Here is a 21,632-nt window from a genome sequence, read left to right as displayed (position 1 = left end):
GTCTTCAGAGAATGATAAAAAGGTTGCCTTGGGGAGACAAAACAGTCGTACAATGATACTATATATTGTATTGTCCCCCAGCTTGCTTTTCTTTCAGGCATCCATTACTCTTTTTGCAAGAAGGTTGAAATTGGAAATGGAAAATTATTTTATATGATTGCAAACAAAAATAAATGCGACAAAAAAAACCTGCAGATACTGGTTTGAATGTTTCATTCACTTCAGCTGCGTTTACTTCTTTTTGTGTTTCTTTAGTATGAACACTTGTGCAGTTCACCTTTCCTAGCATGAATGGTCACACAATGATATTTTGGGCTCATAAACTCAAATGGTCTCAGAAACCAAATTCCAAGAAACTTGATTTTAAAGTGTTATGCTAATTGACTGAATTAGGGAATGAAAACAATTTTCATGTCACTTTTATGTGACTAGTGAAACTGATTAAAAAGCTTCAATTTGGGTTTTTGAATTTTGATCTAGTTATAGAATAAGAGGAAAATCACCAAAAATAAAATAAATAAAAAAACTGAATAAATAGGATTAAGCTGAATAAATTCAAGAAAATCTTGTTTTGTTTGTAGCATTCCATAAGTAGAAGGAGGCAAACACTTGTCAAATATTTTTGTAACAAATTAACTGTTTACTCACCTTTAGTATAAAACAAAGTCAAACTTATTTGCATCTGGGACAAGTTACAATATGTACATTATTTGTTTTAGTTTGTCTCTTTTCCATGAGGTTACTATGGAAATATTTAGAATTCTGTAGCATACAGTAGCTCAGTATGTCTCAGTATGCCAGCCTGATCCAGAGAAAAGAGGGCTTCTCTGGTGCTTCCTAGGGTATAAATACCCCCGTCTCTCTTGGTCAGCAGGCAGGGTAATGCTCCCTGCCCTCCTCCCAGCTCTTTCCTGCTCCCTGTAATCTTTCCCCCTGTACTATGACTGTAGGATGAAATCCTTAAAAGGGCAATAACCTTTTGCTTCTGGCCAGCTGGACAAGGATGTTGGATGCCATGTTGAGCTGTGGTGAGTGCATTGTCTTTAAGAAGATACTCTATCTTAGAGGATTGTCATCTTATGATGCAGTAACTGGGGAGTGCAATACTGAAAATATTTAAACATCTGGTTAAGGCCTTCATTCTGCAAAGCATTTAAGTGTCTATTTAAGTCAGTGGGACTTCAGCAAAGCTCTTAAGTGAATGCTTAATCAGCTTTTCAAGAAGCACGTGCCATATCTATTGTACATTTTATGGGTTGGTGGTCAAAATTGAAAATATCAAATTTGAGCTGCAATGCGTAGCTTTTAGTCACATGATAGTACTTCGATTTCCTGAACCAGTGAGCATAACTCTTACAATGAGATTTCCTGGAAGAATTTGCTTCCTGTGAGTGTGCGTGTGCCTGTCAAATGGGACTATTCATGTAAGTAAAGTTGTGCACATGCTTAAGTGTTTGCCGGATGAGGGCATTAATTTGCTAATTTTGAAAAATCTTACTGGCAGTGCCTGAGCTTAAGAATGGTGGATGGAGTATAGCATAGTGTAGAGATTTAAAAAAACCCCACTAATTTGTAGTGGAACATAACCACAAACCAAATAATATTGCCTTTCTTCACTTTGAATGTGAGCTCCTCAGAGGAGAGACTTTGTTTCATATTTGTCTCTATCGTATAATCTAGCATTAAAACAGTAATGTATTCAACAATAAGTATTTATATATTTCTCATATATAAACCTATTTCTCATTAGTATTTATTTTTTAAAGTGTCCCACCATGATGTTTGCATATCTTTGATAAATAGTTGTGTATCTTATTACTGTAACTCTTATGCATCCTCCTTGTATCTTAAATGAACTTTGATGGTAAACTCTTCAGAGCAGGAACCTCACATTACTTATCTGTTCGTGGAGGCATCTAATATTAATTTATTATTAAATGATTATTAATACACTTCTGTTCCTGATGAAGCTATGGATAATTCAATATAATTAATAATATGAAAAGGATATAATTCATGATATTAAATTGGATGGTTTCATCCCTAATTACATACTACAGTATTCCCCTTGCCATAATGGGAGTTTTGCCAATTACTTCATTCATAGCCAGCAAGAGTAAGCCCTAAAAGAGAGAGTCAGATTACAAAACCATAGCCTGATTATGAAAACCTTTATGGTTGAGTGTATTGACCATAATGGGATTATTCATGGTGGGAGGGAATACACTACTATCTTCAGGACTGATCCCAAAGAAAATACAGTTGTTTTATTGTAAACACCAATACAGAAATAAAATTCAAAATGTTGACATGCATAAAAGAACAAAAGGTGGCTAGAAATGAATGGCTGACCTGCTTTTGGGATGTATTTCTCTCCATACCTGTCTAATTCTTATTCATGATACCAAGAGTTACTTGTGCATATATGTGCATTGAAAAGAGAAGAGACCACAAAGTAGGATTCATCCTCATTTGTTCCTGTGAAAGGGCACTTTGCTGTTTAGTGGTAGCCATATGCATGTATATGAAGTTAAGCACATGCTTACATGGTTTTCTGAATCAGGGCCCAAGAAGAGCTATTTTATTCAAGTTCTGTTTGATCTTTGTTGAAGGAGGCTAGCTCTGGGGACCTAAAACTAGAGGGGACTATGGACATATCACCAGTTTAAAATAAGGTCTTTTTGTTTATACTGTTTGCTGTTATGTATGTTTGAGCAGATGTGGCTTTGTTTTGGTTCCTTTCCCCACAGTGGAAGGGATTAATACATTTTATTCTATTTTTCACTATTGGCATTCTGGATCTAACAGTAAAAGTGTTTTTGCGTTAAGTAGCCCTCCAGTACCCAACTGAATACCAAGGAAATGTACAGAAGCCAGAGAAAACGGAGTATGCATCGAGTTACAAGTTGTCAGAGTTTCAAGTAATTTCCTTTAAAATTCTACTTTCTTGCAGAAATACAAAGAATATGAGAAGGATGTTTCAGTAGAAGAAATTGATGGCCTTCAGCTTGTGAAAAAGCTAGCAAAAAGTATGGAAGAAATGTTTCATAAAAAGTCTGAAGCTGTACGGGTAAGTAGTAGATCATTTTGCTTTAATATTTTGTGCAGTTGTACAAAATGTGTCAGTAGCTTAGAATGTTGCATCCATGGGAATTGAAGGTGAAGATGTAGAAAGTACTGGAAGACTTCAGAAGTGCTTTTAAGGTCCAGCTCTCAGAAGTAGATGAAAGTTGATTATACCATCAGTAAGAAAAATTTGGCAGAGCATTTACCTATGATCAAGTAAAAGCTTTGTATATGTGGCAAGCTTGGAAGTACCAGTTCATTACAAATATTCTTGAAGTGTCATATTTGCTGATAAAATGATGGTGTGTGTGTGTGTATATATATATATCTGTGTTAAAATTTATACCAACCAAACCAGAATTAATTGCAGTACCCTGTAGAACAATAAAAATATTTGAAGGGATCTGCCTAGTCTAATCTCCCTTGATTGAACAATCTGAAACATTCTGATTGCCCTCCTCCCCACCCCCAATCTGTGGTAAATGTGTAACAAAGGCTGGCAAATGTGTCTATTGTACATAATTTTCTGCTTGCCTCTCATTGCTGAAACTCCTCTCCACAGCAATGTTTATAAAGGGCGGAGTGGCACTTTTTGTGTGTTCAGAGTCATATATGCTGATTTTAGTGACAAAAATAAATGTTTTTACCACTTTTGATTCCTTTTAGCTTTGCACAACCCACACACCTGAGAGGGTGAGCTGTATTCTGTTTCTTCTTTGGTATCATCAACAATTGTTTGTTAACTTCCATTCATTTATATATGAGCAAAATGCCACCCACCTGCATAAATGGGTAGGGGAAATTGATGGGGCTGGCGGTGAAAGGGGGACAGTACCAGAGGCAAGGGATGGAGACACTCACCAAGGGACAAAAGGTAGCTCCTCCTCTGGGAGTCTCTAGCACTCATTGGCTGGCTGGGGGAGAGGGGTGCCGATTGGCTAGCATTTCCCAGCTCCCAGGATTTAGCCCAGTGCCTGGGCCATGCGGAACCTCTTTTGGCTCTGTTCCAGCAGGGTTACTCACCAGATTGCAGCAGCAATCCTCGTCCTCCTCAGGATATAAAAGAAGATGGGTGAAAGTGAATAGACAGGTTACCAAGATATTCCTGGACATAGGGGGTTCAGTGATACAGCACAGGAACATCTGTTACAATCAGCCAGAAGTTTTCAGAGTTGATGGTGTACATTTGTTAAATGGAGGTGCTGACCTAGGAGAACACTCAGTCACTCTCAAACTGTGAGTCGGGACCCCAGAGTGGGTGAGGACTCCATTTTAATGGGGTTGCCAAGGCCAGCGTGAGACTGAAGCCTGGGGGCGGTGGGGCTCAGGTTCTGCCTTCCTGCCTGAGGTCATGTAGTAATTTTTGTTGTCAGAAGGGCATAATGGAGCAATGAAGTTTGAGAACCGTTCTGAGGCATCTATTGGGCAGGAATTGATAGCTGGAGGTGTGCGGTGTGATTGGGTCTGTGTGTTGGGGGGTGACCAAGGTAGTTGCTGGTGCCCCCTTTGGCTAGTTTCCTCTGTGGTTAAGAGAGGTAAAAGACCTGGAATTTTGGTAATGGGCCTTGGGCTCATGTGATAGGGTGAGACCTTGTGGCCATCTCGGGCTGAGGTCCTCGCCCTGCTGCACCCTTTGTCCCCTTCAGGGGCAGAGGGTGCAAGGACTCAGAGAGCTGAGTCATGTGGGTAAGCTAAGGAGAAACTACCCCCCTTTATGGGTAAGGTCCCCTGCACTGGAATCAATTAAATGGCTAGGATAGGAGAGTATCGGTGGTGGATAGCTCCCCTCCTTTGTGATAAAGTTTAATAAAAGTTGTGGCCTGCCACTAAATTCTGTGCATGTCTGTCCTCCATTTTGCTGCTGTGTCCACATCAATGCACTGAAAGTCCTGAGGTTCCAGAAGTGTCACTGAAAGCAGCAGTTGAAGACACTGGGGTTTCACTGGTGTGACTGAAGTAAAAATTTGACTTGCAGAACTATTTTTCTTGTGAATGATCAGAAAAAGTAAAGAATTCTGCTAGACTTCCAGATTAAAGGTTGAGTTTTCTGGGTTGACTGTAAAATAAAATGTCTATTAACCTATAAACTGAACACACTTGACAGGGAGGCTCTGACAGATTATATACACAGATAATATATTCAATGCTATTTTTACTGCCCCTTTTTAGAGCAGAACTGCACTTAAACATCTTCTGCAGGGAGTTGCACAATATTGACTGTGAAGGGATCAGTTTCCTTATTTCCTAGCAGAAGGAGTACTGCTTTGAGATCAGGAAATGTGGGGAAAAAAGCATCAAGAGAGCTCCACTAAAGCACTTCAGTGCAGCACTGCCATTTGTAGCTAACAGTGAGTCGCAAACTATGGGTAATGAAAGACCATGTCTGTTTACAGGAATGGGGAGTCAGTAGGAAAGAGCAGTTGGTGTCTGTCTCAGCACTGCAGTGCATGTTCTCTAATTTGAATTCATGTGGTGTTGTCAAGGTTCCTCCCCCACTCTGAACTCTAGGGTACAGATGTGGGGACCTGCATGAAAAACCTCCTAAGCTTATCTTTACCAGCTTAGGTCAAAACTTCCCCAAGGTACAAAATATTCCACCCGTTGTCCTTGGACTGGCCGCTACCACCACCAAGCTAATACTGGTTACTGGGGAAGAGCTGTTTGGATGCATCCTTCCCCCCAAAATACTTCCCAAAACCTTGCACCCCACTTCCTGGACAAGGTTTGGTAAAAAGCCTCACCAATTTGCCTAGGTGACCACAGACCCAGACCCTTGGATCTTAAGAACAATGAACAATCCTCCCAACACTTGCACCCCCCCTTTCCTGGGAAATGTTGGATAAAAAGCCTCACCAATTTGCATAGGTGACCACAGACCCAAACCCTTGGATCTGAGAACAATGAAAAAGCATTCAGTGTTTTACAAGAAGACTTTTAATAAAAATAGAAGTAAATAGAAATGAAGAAATCCCCCCTGTAAAATCAGGATGGTAGATATCTTACAGGGTAATTAGATTCAAAAACATAGAGAACCCCTCTAGGCAAAACCTTAAGTTACAAAAAAGATACACAGACAGAAATAGTTATTCTATTCAGCACAATTCTTTTCTCAGCCATTTAAAGAAATCATAATCTAACACATACCTAGCTAGATTACTTACTAAAAGTTCTAAGACTCCATTCCTGGTCTATCCCCGACAAAGACCAGCATATAAACAGACACACAGACCCTTTGTTTCTCTCCCTCCTCCCAGCTTTTGAAAGTATCTTGTCTCCTCATTGGTCATTTTGGTCAGGTGCCAGCGAGGTTACCTTTAGCTTCTTAACCCTTTACAGGTGAGAGGAGCTTTCCCCTGGCCAGGAAGGATTTCAAAGGGGTTTACCCTTCCCTTTATATTTATGACAGGTGTTTAGAAATGTTTTGGCTCCTGTTATAGACATGGTCTTGATATCTAAGAAATAATGTTTTATATGGACCATTATGCTTTGCTCTGAGTAACAGTCCGCCAGAATTCTGTGACATTAAAGCAGAAGAACATAAGAACTGCCACATTGGGTCAGACCAAAGGTCCATCAAGCCCAGTATCCTGTCCTCTCTGACAGTGGCCAATGGCAGGTGCCCCAGAGGGAATGAACAGACAGGTTATCATCAAGTGATTCATGCCCTATCACCCAATCCCAGCTTCTGGCAAACAGAATACAGTATGGTGCAGGGGTGGGCAAACTATGGCCTGGGGGCTGCGGCCCTCCAGACATTTTAATTCGGCCCTCGAGCTCCCGCTGGGGAGTGGGATCCAGGGCTTGCCCTGCTCCGCATGGCTTCCAGAAGCAGTGGCATGTTCTCCCCCCCGCCTCGGCACCTACGCGTAGGGGCAGCCAAGGGGCTCTGCATGCTCCCCCCGCAGCTTGCATTGGCTGGGAATTGTGGCCCATGGGAGCTGCAGGGGTGGCGCTTGCAGAGAGGGTGGCGCACAGAGCCGCCTGGCTGCGCCTCCGCGTAGAAGCCGGAGGGGGGACATTCCTCTGTTTCTGGGAGCCGCTTGAGATAAGCGCCACCTGGAGCCTGCACCCCTGGCCCCCTCCTGCACCCCGACCTGCTGCCCCAGCCCTGATCCCTCTCCCTCCCTCCAAACCCCTTGGTCCCAGCCTGGACAACCCTCCTGCACGCCAACCCCCCAGCCAGATCCCTCACCCCGCCCCCTGCACCTCAACCCCTAATTTCGTGAGCATTCATGGCCCACCATACTATTTCCATACCCAGATGTGGCCCTCGGGCCAAAAAGTTCACCCACCCCTGGTATGGTGAGAAGAGGCTTTGGTGCAATAAAAGGTGGCTAGAACCCAGAGCTCCCGATATATGTATGTCTTGTTTTCCTTAATCTGTAAGAAAAAAAAGTTTGCAAAACCAAATTTGGAAGTGGTTTTATTATTGAAAATCTTCTTAGTTCTGATAGCAAGATAATAGCTTTACTGGAAACAGTTACATAACATGTAGCCACCTTGGATATTTTGAGGTGACTGTTAGAGGGATGAATAAAATGCTTATTCCTGCTGAGGCTTAATGAGTGAGCGCTATAGTTTGAAGTTATAATAATACATTTATAATGTGAAGGACGGCAGTTTGCCAGTTGCACTTCTTGAAAAGCTCTGAAATCCTGTGATACAATGCTCGTTCTGTACAACTTATATCTTGTGCAGCAAATCTACAGTTAGCTCATCTTCTCTATGCTTCCACTTGAGACAAAAAGCATGCTGCATTTAACTGGCCCTGGAATAATTTTTTTTAATGTGTGTATATATTGCAGGATTCTGGTATTTATTGAGATTAATAAGAAACCGGCACAAGCAGACCTATGCCAAAGCTCAATGTTCATTCCAAAAGCCTAAATTTCAAAATTGCAACCAAAATATTATTTAAATTAACTTCTAGAGCTCAAACACTCGTAATCTGGTAAACTCCAAAATAATGGAAATACTGCAGAATTCCCCCCATACAACGTAATTGGGGCGTCCATCAACGGGGTTCAAAATCCAAATATTCATAAAATGTTGCTGCTCTAATGGTACCACAATTTGATACAGTCCTAAGTACTGGTTGAATGAACTGCAAGTAGTTGTCTCTGCCAAAAATCTACATTTTGATTGAAATAGTATTTCAAGTGACTGGCACATAATAATTATTTCAGACAGCATATTTTCAGCATTTAACAGAAATAGTGATCGGAGGTAGTCGTCATTCAGAAAACCCCAGTAATGTAGACTCTTTAATCTGTGGGAAATAGGTCCAGATAAAACTTGAAAATACAGAAATAGAGTAATGTAAAGTCCTTCAGATTTTTTTTAAACATATCAACTTGTTCTCAGCTACTAATCAGTGTTGAACATTTTCCCTCCTTTTATATTCTGGCTTGATTTTCTTTCTTTCTCATCACTTTCCATAGTGATTAGTTGATTCAGTGTGATTTTTATCATACTCATCCACTACTTGAATTACTCTTCAGTATGCAATTATCCTGTCACAGAAAGTCCTATTTTCATGCTGTCAGATGTGTAAAGTAAATGGGAAACCAAAAGCGCTAAACCTTTTGTCATCTACTTGGTGATGTGCGGTTTTATAGGTAACTTTCTTTACTATGCTGAACATTTACAAATAATTCTAGATCTAGTTAACATTAATGTATGGTTGCTGTAGTTAAGGATGTTCTCATTAACTAATATATCCCAGATGATCAATGCAATAGTTGATAGTTGGGTTAAGATTTAGTAATTTTGTTGTAAAAATTGTTGTGCAATGCTGAAGTTCAAGTGATGCTAAGTGGGACTGATACAATGCTGCTAATTTTTAATTGTCTTTATAATAGTGAAGAACACATTCTAGTGCAGTGGTTCTCAGCCTTTCCAGACTGCTGTATCCCTTTCAGGAGTCTGATTTGTGTTGGGTACCCCCAAGTTTCACTTCACGTAAAAGCTACTTGCTTACAAAATCAGACCTCAAAATACAGAAGTGTCACAGCACACTATTAATGAAAAATGGCTGACTTTCTCCTTTTTACCATATAATTATATAATAAATCCATTGGAATATAAATACTGTACTTGCATTTCAGTGTATAGTATATAGAGCAGTATAAACAAGTCCTTGTCTGTATGAAATTTTAGTTTGTACTGATTTCAGTAGTGCTTTTTCTATAGCCTGTTGTAAAACTAGAAAAGAGCCTGATGCTGAGTCCCAGGCTTGTATGCACTGCATGCCACCTCTTTCCTTCTGGGCATGCCAGGAACTGCAGCTGTTGGGAACGCTCCAGCTCCCTCCTCCTCCTCCCCAGGGCAGTGTCTTCTATTTGCAAGCTGGGATCTGCTGGGTTCAGCACCCCCTAGTGGCAGCCAGTAGCTATGTAGTCCATTTTTGTGGTGGGGCAATGGTGGGAGGTAATTCTGCACATAACATGAATTTCTGCACAAATTCTGCATTGTCCAGTGGCACAGAATTCCCCCAGAGTAAAATTTAGCAGTAGCTGCTGCTGCAGCTGCAAGACACAATTGAATTCAATTGTAAGAGAGGGAATATGGGTAGCAAGCTATAAGCTGGCAGCAATGCAGAGGGAGACAGCAAATGCCTCAATCCTAGGCCCCTTTGATGGTTAAACTCCAAGCAGCTGACCAGGTACAACCAGCCCACTTCCTCCAAGAACTCCCATTCTTGCAATGTTAGGTTGCCGTTAGGCTATCTTATATTGATTTATCAAGTTATGGTAAAATTGCAGCCAGTTGGCCAAATTTAATGTTTGTCAGAAGTCCCCAAACTGTGGGGCCCGTCCCCCTACTGGGGCCTGTGCCAGCGCACACGGGGCAGGAAGGGAGCACCACCTAGCTGCTGGCCCCGTGGCCGAAGCTCTGTCCCCAGCCCCGGCCCAGCTGTGGCCCCAGTCTTAGCCCCCTCCCGGAGCTGGGACCACAGCTCCCATTGGCTGGGAACGGCGAACTGTGGCCACTGGGAACTGCAGGCGTCCATGCCTGCAGACAGTCAATGTAAACAAACTGTCTCGTGGCCCGCTAGCAGATTACCCTGATGGGCCGCAGGTTGCCCACCACTGTTATGGGAAGTAGAAAATAAACAAACCAAAGAGGATACAGAGAGTTTGTGAAGGGTAGTATATAAAGTGCTGTGAAGTCACCTTTATTGTTAGGGAACATTCCACCATCTTTTACTAAAACTTGGGATACATCATTAAATAGCTTATTAGTATTAAAGTTCCACTGTAAGTAAACAGAATCCTATCAAAATGATTCTTGCTTTACATTGATAAGATGAGAAATAACATATTGAGGAATGGAATACTTGTGGCACCTTAGAGACTAACCAATTTATTTGAGCATAAGCTTTCGTGAGCTACAGCTCACTACATCCGATGAAGTGAGCTGTAGCTCACGAAAGCTTATACTCAAATTGGTTAGTCTCTAAGGTGCCACAAGTACTCCTTTTCTTTTTGCGAATACAGACTAACACGGCTGTTACTCTGAAACCTGTCATATTGAGGAATGTTTTGCTTTAAAATAAATATCCTTGACTAGAAGAAAATGTGTTAAATAAAACAATTTTTATCAAGTTTTTTTTCCTCGTAGAGCTATGTGGTGTTCATTGCAGAGCTGATTCCCATTATAGTTGTACTGTGAAAAGTAATTGCTGTTGTACAGTAATTCAATTTTTGTGTATTCACGCATCAGTAAACCAGTGGGGTTTATCTAGAGAAACCTGGGACTTTAAAGCTTTCTATCATGAAATTTCACATGCATAGACACATTTTCCAAGGAGCAAAATATCAGCATTTGCATTTAATAAACATTTACAATAGAGTGTGGATTTTTCCACAGATTTTTACATCAATCTTCAAAACTGCTAAGAGATACTATTAGGATGATTTTGTTTTTATATGTACATAGCATATGAGGGGTGTGTGTGTGTGGGTGCATATGAATATAGTATACAAATATTGACTTGCTCCAAAGAAAATAAGAGTAAAATAGTGCCCAAGTTATAACTGGTTATTAAAAACAGGGACTTGAATATCTTGATGATGAATGTAGAATGAACATGGATGGATGGATGAATAGATGGACGGACGGATGGACAGACAGACTGTGGTAAATAGACCAAAGCTTAGGGCAATATTTCATAACTGAAGGAACTGTTTTTACCCATAGGCTGTATTTTACAGTGTGCACCCAGAGCCAATTTGTTTGATAAAGCTCAGGAAATAATTCACACTGAATAATTTATTCAGTGAGTGTAGCCTTTGTTTACATATTGTCCCCAAGCAGCTTACAATTTTCTTGAATGTATTTAGTATTTGAATAATTTTTGGTCTGTAAATTGTTGGCAAGCATTTTGAGAATATTCAGCATTCTAAATATAAATGTGTTTAATTTTGATTGGACACATAAGATGTGGTTTCTTTTTCCTGATTGGATGAGGGTAGCTTTTAGATCAGGCCCCTATGTACATGCTTGAATTTACAATTTTCCTTCTGCTATCTCTGTCAATTTGCGTTCTATGAATATTTTCTATTATTCACTTAAAGTTTGCTGTTTCTAAATAATGCCACTGAACTTGTTCACTAGAATATTCACAGAAAGCAAACTAAGACAAAGCTCAACAAATCCAAGGAAGATTTCATTTTTGATGTATTCATTGTGTGTCTTTTGCAAGATTAACTCGGCTCTATTAATTTACTGGGTTGCACTTTAGAGGTTGTCTTTCTCACCACTTTCACCTTCAGCAGCAATAGTTTTCAGAACCCACCCCTCATTGATTGTTAGAGATGGAGGCTTGTGAAAGATGTGTGGCAGTAGGGTTGTGGGTGAGAGAGGTTGCACCTCTCCAGTTGTCCTAGTGTGTCTATCTGTCTCTGAACCTATTGGAGTTGAAGAGAGATAAGAGGACATGATCCTACCTTGAGGTGGAAGTGGATGGTTACATCCACTCATGGGAGGAGATGGAGAGCCTGTGGAACCCAGTTAAAGGTTGGAGATGAGAGCAGACGGGAGCCTATTGTAAAAACAGATTTGGGGAGTGTGGTGAGGAAGCTGTAAGGGAGAGAATATTTTGGAGATACTGAATTTGTAGGGGAGATGGAAAAATGAAAGGGAAGAATAGCATGGCGATAGAGGGACAGAATATGTGAGAATAGTAGGAGAGAAAAGCATGTGGTAAATGAAAAAAAGGAAAACTGCTAAAAAATAAAACCCTCACCATACAACTTTTGGTGGTGAATTTAACTAACTTAATTCATTTAGATGGTATTTTATTATTTCCATGACAGATGTTATATATTTCTTTAAGTTTGACTGAAAGATGTTTTGTCTTAAAATAGCTGTCAATTTACTTTTGGTTCTGTAGATACATGACTGGAATTGTTTGTTTGTCTGCATTTTTATTAGTAATTCTACTTGGCGGTTTTCATTTGTTTTGTTTTTGTCCTTTTTCTTTCTCTGGGCAATTTAGACATCTCTTCAGAGTGGATGTTGTATGACTGTAATTTTGAAGTAGGATCAGTTTCTTTCTCTTGCTGCTAGATTAACTTGTTATGGACACCTAATTGAGTGCCAGTTCAGTTTCCTGAGTCTAGCAGTGCATTTCTGATCACATATATCCCATTGAGGAGTGCTGTGTCAACCCTCTTAAGTGCTACAGCAACATTCAAATTGGTTAGGGTTGATGATTTGCCTCGAATTCTACACTCCCTGAGTGCTGCAAAATCATCTCTGCCTGGGATTACTTTTGTCCCATAGCTCTCAATGGCAATTTTTAAATGAGCAAATCAAATGTCTTTGAAATGCACCAGGTTGCCCAAAAGAACATGTTTAAAAATAATATACAAGAGCTTTAACCTCCTCTCTGCAAATCATTCTGTTTTCTGCACTGTCGGTATAGATGCTCTTCATTTTGAAATAACAATTCTGGCTGTTGTGTATGATGGATTTTTTCCAGGTCTAATCAGGATCACCATTTTTTATTGACAGGTTTCAGAGTAGCACCTGTGTTAGTCTGTATTCGCAAAAAGAAAAGGAGTACTTGTGGCACCTTAGAGACTAACAAATTTATTTGAGCATAAGCTTTCATGAGCTACAGCTCACTTTCTCGGCTGTAGCTCATGAAAGCTTATGCTCAAATAAATTTGTTAGTCTCTAAGGTGCCACAAGTACTCATTTTTTTTATTGTGATGGTACTCTGAAAAGTGGCTGTGTAAAAATGCCTGCTGTTTCTTAAAGATGTTAGGATCAAATTTGCTCTGTAAGTAAATGGAAAAGTTGGTTTATGTAACTTCGAGCCCCTCAGGGCTCTGAAAGTCAAACCGAGTTCTTTCCTGCTGCTGCACGGACCATTGTAGAAAAGGATCTATGGGTAAGGCTAAGATTTTGTCACGGATATTTTTAGTAAAAGGTACGGACAGGACAAGGGCAATAATGAAAAATTCACGGACGCCTGTGACCTGTCCCTGACTTTTACTAAAAATATCCATGACAAAACGGGGAACCTGGGCAGCTGCGCCTGGGCTGGGAGCTCCAGGTGCCCACACCACCTGTGGGGAGCTCGGAGCTCCAGGGTCCCCCTCCACTGGCGGCTCTAAGCTGTGGGGGTCCTCCCTGCCTCCCGTGGGGGCTTGGAGCTGCAGGGGTTCCCCCTGCCACCAGCAGCTGCCAGGAGCTCTGGAGTCTCCCCTGCTGCCCAGGGCGGCTGGCAATGTCCGAGGATCTCCCCTGTTGCCCAGAGCGGCAGGGGGTCAGCCTGCCATCCAGAGTGGTGGGGAATTGCAGGGGGCTCCTGTCACCTGGGGCCGGCGGGGGTACCCCACAGCTCCCTGCTAGTGCTGGCTGAAGTCACGGCGGTCTTTGGAAGTCACAGATTCCATGACCTCTGACTAAATCCCAGCCTTATCTGTGGGTAAATTGCACAGATGTATATGAAGGCAGAATTTACTCCCCTTACTTACGTCTGTGAATCCCCATTGTCTTTGGTAGGCTTGCACAAAGATAGCCAAGGGCAGAATTTACTGCACTGTAAATCTTGTTAACAATTTTGTTGATGTGATACCAACTCCTTTCTCAACAGAAGTCTTGGCTTTATGTGGCAAGTAGACTAAAAAGTAATAAAAAATATTTTTAGTTGCTGAAGCAGATATGACTGAATATGTAAGGATTAGATCTGTTGAGTAAGAAGGTGCTATTTTAACATAGTTAGTTTTCTTACCAAAACCAAATTTAAGGTTTTAGCACGATGTGGTTGTGTTTTTTGGAATGTTCAGTATCACATAAATCCATTTTGAACATTGGGTACACTACGCGTTCTTAACCTTGGGAAGCAGTTAAAAAGCTTGATTTTATACATACTTCATATTATCATATTGAATATGTATTTGACTTATATGGGTAGGAGCATTTGGAGATGGAAGTGAATCTACCAGTCACCGCTCTTACATCTAGGATGGGATAGCTAGCCAGCTGTCTGCCTCCTGAAATACTGAAGGGGAATGTGAGGTAAGGACACCAGTCTTTCTGCCTAGGTAACAAGGCAGTGTGTGGGAAAAGGTCTGGTTTATCCCAACAGCCAGTCAGCCTTCTCTAGTGCAGACAGAGTTCTATATTAAATAACCAATTGAATATTGCATCCACTTAATTTTTTATCAGATGTGTGTGCATACATTATAAGCATTTGAGTCCATTTCAGCTGGGACTTCTTAAAACTACCGTGCATAATCTACGAAGTGGGAAATCTTCCAAAAGACTCTTTGAAACTAAATTATTTTGTACAAATGAGATCTTTTAAAATTTGTATTGTGAGGGAAGTGAGGAAGATTAAGCTCATGTCCAAAATGAAATGTCACTTCTAATCACGTTTTCCATGCCCAGTGTGTATTTTATTACACCCTATTTTTTATTCTGTTTAAAATGATTGCCTGTCTCTTTGGTCAAGGTTGGATTGGAAACAGTATCCTTGAGAAGAAAAGCAAATGATCATTCATGCTTCGTATCTGTCTAAAATTACAATACAAAAAGAATGCCCTGAACCTGAAAATTAATTACACCTTACCAAACTCACTATGTCCATGTGTATAATAAACACATGATCAGTGCATTAATTATATGCCCTAATTCAGGTAATTTGCACTTCCAGAATTAGAACAGGGGAATGTGAACATCAGCATGCATTATATAAGGTAGTGTTGCATTTGGATCATTAGCAAAGATAAAATGGTACAGTGCAACATGTGCTATTTTGATCTTATTTTAAAATATATTACAGTATTTTTAATCAGATTAGATGAATAAATAATGCTATTAAATTAATACAACTGCTGGAGGAAAGAATCGTAAATGGGTTGGAGGTGGAAGGAAATTATGGTGTATCAACCTAATGTCACTATAAATAGTTCCAAATGACAGAATAAATACATAATGAATAAAAGAGAGATGACTATAATTGTATTAATTAATGCCAACAAATTAAAGGTTTTCAGCAATATGTTTGTATGCACATTTAGTATTTTAACTCTAATTGTTCCTAGGTGGTTTGATATCATTGAATTTTTATTCACAATTTGCCCAATCTCCCATACAGAAGTGACAAATCTCTGTTCTGAAAAGAGTTTAGACCTTTATTTACATTTGGCAAATTAGGACATATTGGGGAAATGAAAAGGTGGCTAGTAATTTACTGACCATGTATGGTGCATTCAGCAGTTTACTACACAACCCTTGATAACCATATCTTAAACAGTATTTAAAAACACAGCAAATATTTTTCTTGTTTACTGCTACTGGGCTGCTTAATGCTTTTGCCAAATATGGAAAAATAAAAGCCTTGTTCATATGAAGTTCCGGACAGCGCCTTCAGTTGCAATGGTTTCTTAAATTACTTGGGACACATTTTTCTTCAGTGTTTGGATTTGCAGTTCATTTAGCTTCCCACTGAGTACATGCATGTGTGGACAGACACTTTTGAGTTATACATAAGAAGTGAACTCAAAGATGGAAAGGAATCAGTTGAAAAGGGATACTTTCACCTCTCGAGCTACTGTTGTAATTATAACATCCACAACAATAGAAATCAGGGGCTTTATAAGTTACTACAGTTCCAAGAAAATAATAGTTGGCATGTGAGTGCAGTCAACTCTTAATGATGCACAAACAATAACAAATTTATCGTGATACCTTAGAAAGAAATTTTGTCTGCCAGTCCAAAACGTTTGCAAATCATGAGTCAGGACCACAAAATAAAGAGAATTTTAAAAAAATAATAAATTTGGGTTTCTCTTTCTTTGACCTTGTTCAGAGCCTTTAGAGTGCACGTGGTTCATGTTTTCAGGCTTTTCTCTGTAACCTTCAGGGCCAGAAACATACCTTTTTAAAAGAAATTCAAAGGAGATTTTCACATAATCACCTAATTCTAGGATCTGAGGCTTTAAGAAAAATATCAAATATCAAATAAATATCAGATGCATCTGAGGAAGTGAGCTGTAGCTCACGAAAGCTTATGCTCTAATAAATTGGTTAGTCTCTAAGGTGCCACAAGTACTCCTTTTCTTTTTATCAAATATTGCAAGAGTCATGACAGAATCGTGAGAGTTAGCAACACTAATGGCCTGTCCTGTGTCTCAGAAGCTGATAGGCATGTTGGAGCCTGTCTGTGTCTGTCTGAAAGAGAATCCCTGTTCCCTAGCATTCTGTATCTGCTCCCATTTACGTTACTCGCTCTCTAGAGGAGATAGGTTTGTCTGAACCTTTGCTTGGCCACCCTGAAACCTCACCTTGGGCCAGATTTGTGTCATTTAGTCGCGGACGCACAGTGAGGCTGCTGCTAATTACCATTGCACAGGAATGTGGTGCTGCCACCTGCTCCGTGTGTGTGTGCGCTTTGAGAGTGAGATGGGCAGGTAGGGCCAAGGATCTGCCTCCTCCATGCACCCAATGGGATGAGTGTGAACTCCCTGGAGCACAGGGTGTGCTGCTACCTAGCCTTTGCTGAGGGAGCATGGGTGTGGGAATTGGTTTCTTGCACCCTTCCCCTTCATTCTTTCTGTACATCAAGGACTGTCTGTCTCTTTGCATATACAGTCTGAGCCTCATCTGTCAGCCCTTACTCACATGAGATCCTTACTCGTACTGGTAGCACCATACAAGTTGAGGAATTTTGTATGATGCACCTTCCTGAGTGACAGCTAGGTAACCTTGAGTTAGACAAAGATCCGATGAAGTGAGCTGTAGCTCATGAAAGCTTATGCTCAAATAAATTTATTTTCTAAGGTGCCACAAGTACTCCTTTTCTTTTTACAGATACAGACTAACACGACTGCTACTCTGAAACCTGTCAATACTCTTAAGTGTCTCAGGGAGCCCAATTATCATAGATCACAAAAGTCTGTTCTCTGGATAGGTAATATAAATAGACAATCTGTCCTTTCACTCTCACTCAGTGAATTTCAATTGTTTGATTTTTTTTTGTAAGATAGAAAGAGAAATAATACAAACTGCAGGAAGGTCATTCACATGCGTCAGTCATTTATCCATAATAGTTAAGAATTCATTCATCCTAAGCACTTTGAATCAGTAGAACTTTGCAAAATAACCTTTCCCCTTCACAGTGATCTTACACTTTGCAATTCCTGAGCACTGACCTATAATAGTGAAAATCTAATTCTGTATTTTTCAGTGTTGGAAACTGGATATTGTTTCCTATTGACAGTGTTAGGAAATTTGGGGTATGTACTTACCCGGCGTTTCTGAGTGATGTACATAATCCCTTATATTCAGTATCAAGATAGCAATATATTTGAAACTACACATGTTCATTACTGCAGGTATGTTATTCTCATTAATGCTAATGGGAGCTGCTTGAACACAGAGTGAATATTTACCTAAAACATAAACACCTGAATAACAGCCAGTATTTTGATTTTCCCAAATTAAAAAAAAAAGTCTAACCATTGTTAGAGAAATTCAAAAAGTTCCTTAGCATGTTCAAATATAGAAAAAAAAATTCACATAAGTAGGAGGGAAAAGAGAGCAGAGACTTGGAAGAGGAAAACTAAAAGCTTTTGCAGTTAGAAATGATTATTCAGGATTCATTTCCAATATTGTAAAAGATGTGAAAAATGCTTAAAGCTGCTGCACTAAAATATATAACACTTATCTCCACAAACAGGCAGAGGAAAAATCAAAGTAACCACCTCACAAAATACGTCATTTAGCAAACTTCACTGCAGAAATTTGTAACGTTAAGCCTTCATCATCAACAACATAAAAAAGCTCTGTGCACAGCAGGAGGGAAAACAATAAAGGAGTCACTTTTAAGAAGAATTAACAAGAAGAAATTAGCCCCATGTATCCTGCTTTTTTTTAATCACAGTTTAGGGTATTAGCATATTTTAATATTTGCCATTAGCATAACTAATGATTTTAACAAAAATGCCCATGTTGCCTCACTGGTGTTCATTTGTGTGATTTATACTAACTACTTGAAACGTTAGCATTTTTAAAGTTAATATTTAATCCCAGATTTATTATCCACAAAAAGCTTTTGCACGGTTTTTTCCTGAATGTTTTTCCAGTTTAGACTTTTATATCCTCTTTTAAATACACATTGTTTAAATCTACGTTTGGAATTAATTACAGTTATTCCTGATTTTTAAAAGTGTTGGCACGTAAATCAAATGGCAGCAGCATTTCCAGTATATCAAAGATGGATGAAACTAGGGATTGTTTTTGCAAAATCTCAACAGTTGGGTTTTGGTTTAGGAGGAAAAAACCAGGATTGACTTGGATGCTGATCCCATTTTATCTCAGCAGTAGTTTGTGCAGTTTGAATAAATAGTTTCAGTGTTTTAAGTTACTTTTAGGCTAATATAGACATGCATGAAAATGGATTTATTTCACAATGCCTTGAGAACTGGGGTTTTGTTTGCTGGACAAAAATCAGGAGTAGTTTGGATCCAGGACTACTAAATTTTAGTCTGAACCCCCAGAGTTCAAAGAGGTGAAAGACACCAGAGAAATGGCTGTAGATTTGGCTTTGTTCAATTTTAAATAACTTGGTTGTGGTCATTACTACTTTGCATATTTAAATACACCACTTGTATAGACCCACAAGAAATTGCATGTGTTGTCTAACACTGGTTTTGGAATAACAGAACTTTTGAAATTTGACACACATACAGTATAGTTTACATATATAATTAGAAATGATCATCTGAAAGAGAAAAGGTTGCCGAAAGGTGTTGTCCTTTAGGGCAATATTCCTTTTGAACTTACTCCCATCTTTCTTCTCCCCCCTCCCCCCACCCTTGCACCTTTGGTCCTTAACAGTCCAACTTTGTCCTTCAGGACATGTTTCAGGGCTCATCTCTTCTCCTTGGCTGTGGGGAGTTAGGTCCAGCTAGGGAGTGGTCATAGGGAGACTCTGGTGGTGGGTTTTTTAAATTACCTTTTAATGAGTTAGTGTTGATCTGTGTTGCTTATGGGGTAGGGTTATCTGTAGGTTATAGCTGGAGACTGTTAATTCTAGAATGTGCATGTATAAGTTTATCAAGGGTACCCAAAGTTTGGGATGGGTGCTCCTTGGTTTGCTGTAGTATAAATCAGTATAATAATTACGTTCTAGGGTAAGGTCTCTTTTGCATGTGTACCTTTTGTATCTAGAAGATTTGTAGATAATCATGTAGCGTGGCTCATCTGGAAACTGGAAACAAAGGGTCAAATGACGTGTTTGATTATAAAACAATTACTAATAACTACAATGAACTAGAAATAGACACAAGCTGCAGAATAGTTTGGGTGTGGTTAAAGCCAGAATTTCAGATCAGGCCCAGGTCTGTTTAAACCTGGACCAATTATTATATAAATATAAGTATTTATTATTAGTATAAAGCACTTCGGGGCACTTTTTGCATGAAACTTACTACAATTGTAACTCATCATTAATTCTCTTGTGGACTTTCACTCCCTAAGTGCACTCAAGCTACTAGCATGTGACATGTTGGGTCCGTTGTACTGACTTATACTGCCAGTGGGGCAGGACTATAAAAAGTTGATTTGACAACTCATAGAAGGGAAAACAACCCATTTATTATCTTCACTCCCATCCTTCTTTGCTCTATTTCACTGCAGTTTTATTACATGAGAAGACATATGCATAATCCAGAATAATTTCAACAATGGCTTTGTTCAACAGTTCTTTTTTCTGTCATAATGTCCCCAGCAGTACTGTATATGCACTCCGAATATTTCTAGTGGTAATCATTACAGTTTCTTCAATTTTCAGTAATAAGATGCTGATATATAACAAGCCATCCTTACATTTTTATGCACCTATTGATTCCAAAGAGTTTCATTTTCTCTCCAAACAGAAGTCTGTAGATGATGCATCCGATGAAGTGAGCTGTAGCTCACGAAAGCTCATGCTCAAATAAATTGGTTAGTCTCTAAGGTGCCACAAGTACTCCTTTTCTTTTATCTAATATGTAATGTTTATATTTGGGGGTATCTGCCTAATATATTTTTAGAAATAAACCCACTATAACATGGTTTTGAATGTTTTTCTCCCCTTCTGCCCGCCACAAATAGAGCAAATTTGTTAAGATTGGGAGGCCATATGGATTCTAGTAATGTGTCTTCATGTGCTCTGTCTAGCTAATCTTTCAAGGCAGCCTCACTTAGGAGTTGATGCAGCTTTCCACAGTGACATTGTGTTTGAGATATGCATGATTTTGAGTAAATCATAAGTTCAGGATTATGAAGACTGGCCTAGTGCCACATGAAACAGTCTTCTGGGCGACGAAAGCAGATTGAAGTGGAGGTGAACTGCTCCTTCATCCTAGAGAAATAGCAAAAGGGAAATCTTTTCAAATATTTGTCCCTGCTATATTTTATCTTTTTGCATTAACTCTTTCTTGTAGCAGAAAAATTCCCATTTTAAAACTTCTTTTAACACTTCCAAAAAAATTCTTTAAAAGATGTTACTGCAATAAAATAGTCCAGGTTGTATGCCGTAATGAGACATTAACAGATTGAGATTGTTTGTCTTATGGTGTCCTGTCTGGCAAATACATAGAAGGTCCACAGTTTATACTTGGGTACCTAATTTATGGTGTTCTATTTTCTCTTTGGGAGTTTATTGGGATTTTTTAGATGACTGCCTACCAGTATAAGGCAATTGCTAAATTAAGCACCCACATACAGAACTGGCTGCCCTAATGTAGGTGTCCAAGTATGTTACATACGCAATTTAGTTTGAGTCCTAATGCTGACTATTAAGATACCTCTTTGCTACTAAAGTAACCCACTAATCAGTGTGAGTCACATTTTTGCTGCTCCACAGAGGAGGTGAGTCACTTACAGCCCCCCAGCTACAGAGAGCATTTAAAAGCAGAAGTCTCTATAGCTTGAGCTCTGGAGGTAGAAACATGAATAGAGAGCTAACCTCAGTAGTTGGGGGCTGTAACAGACTCTCACTCTTTGTGGATCCAGCACAAACTGGGACACATAACACTTGCTTCTGCTGGACAGAGGAAGGC

The 21,632-nt window shown here is 39.6% G+C and overlaps 1 protein-coding gene across 4 annotated transcripts in view; it reads left to right on the top strand.

Moving 5' to 3' along the window:
• The window catches only part of CACNA2D3 (calcium voltage-gated channel auxiliary subunit alpha2delta 3), a 728,899-nt gene that overhangs the window by 168,129 nt on the left and 539,138 nt on the right, over positions 1-21,632 (top strand). For all 4 annotated transcript variants that reach the window (XR_014712447.1, XM_084634438.1, XM_084634437.1 and 1 more), the window contains exon 3: positions 2,954-3,070. Coding sequence is in view for 3 of the 4 variants with exons in the window: in XM_084634438.1 (XP_084490564.1) it covers positions 2,954-3,070 (117 nt within the window). In the remaining variant the exon portion in view is untranslated. The remainder of the gene's footprint in view (positions 1-2,953; positions 3,071-21,632) is intronic.

Source organism: Lepidochelys olivacea (genome assembly GCF_965140295.1).
Source record: "Lepidochelys olivacea isolate rLepOli2 genome assembly, chromosome: 7".
In the NCBI taxonomy this organism is placed as follows: Eukaryota; Metazoa; Chordata; order Testudines; family Cheloniidae; genus Lepidochelys; species Lepidochelys olivacea.
Note: the sequence above shows the minus strand (reverse complement) of the source record. Positions and strands in the feature narration are given on the sequence as shown.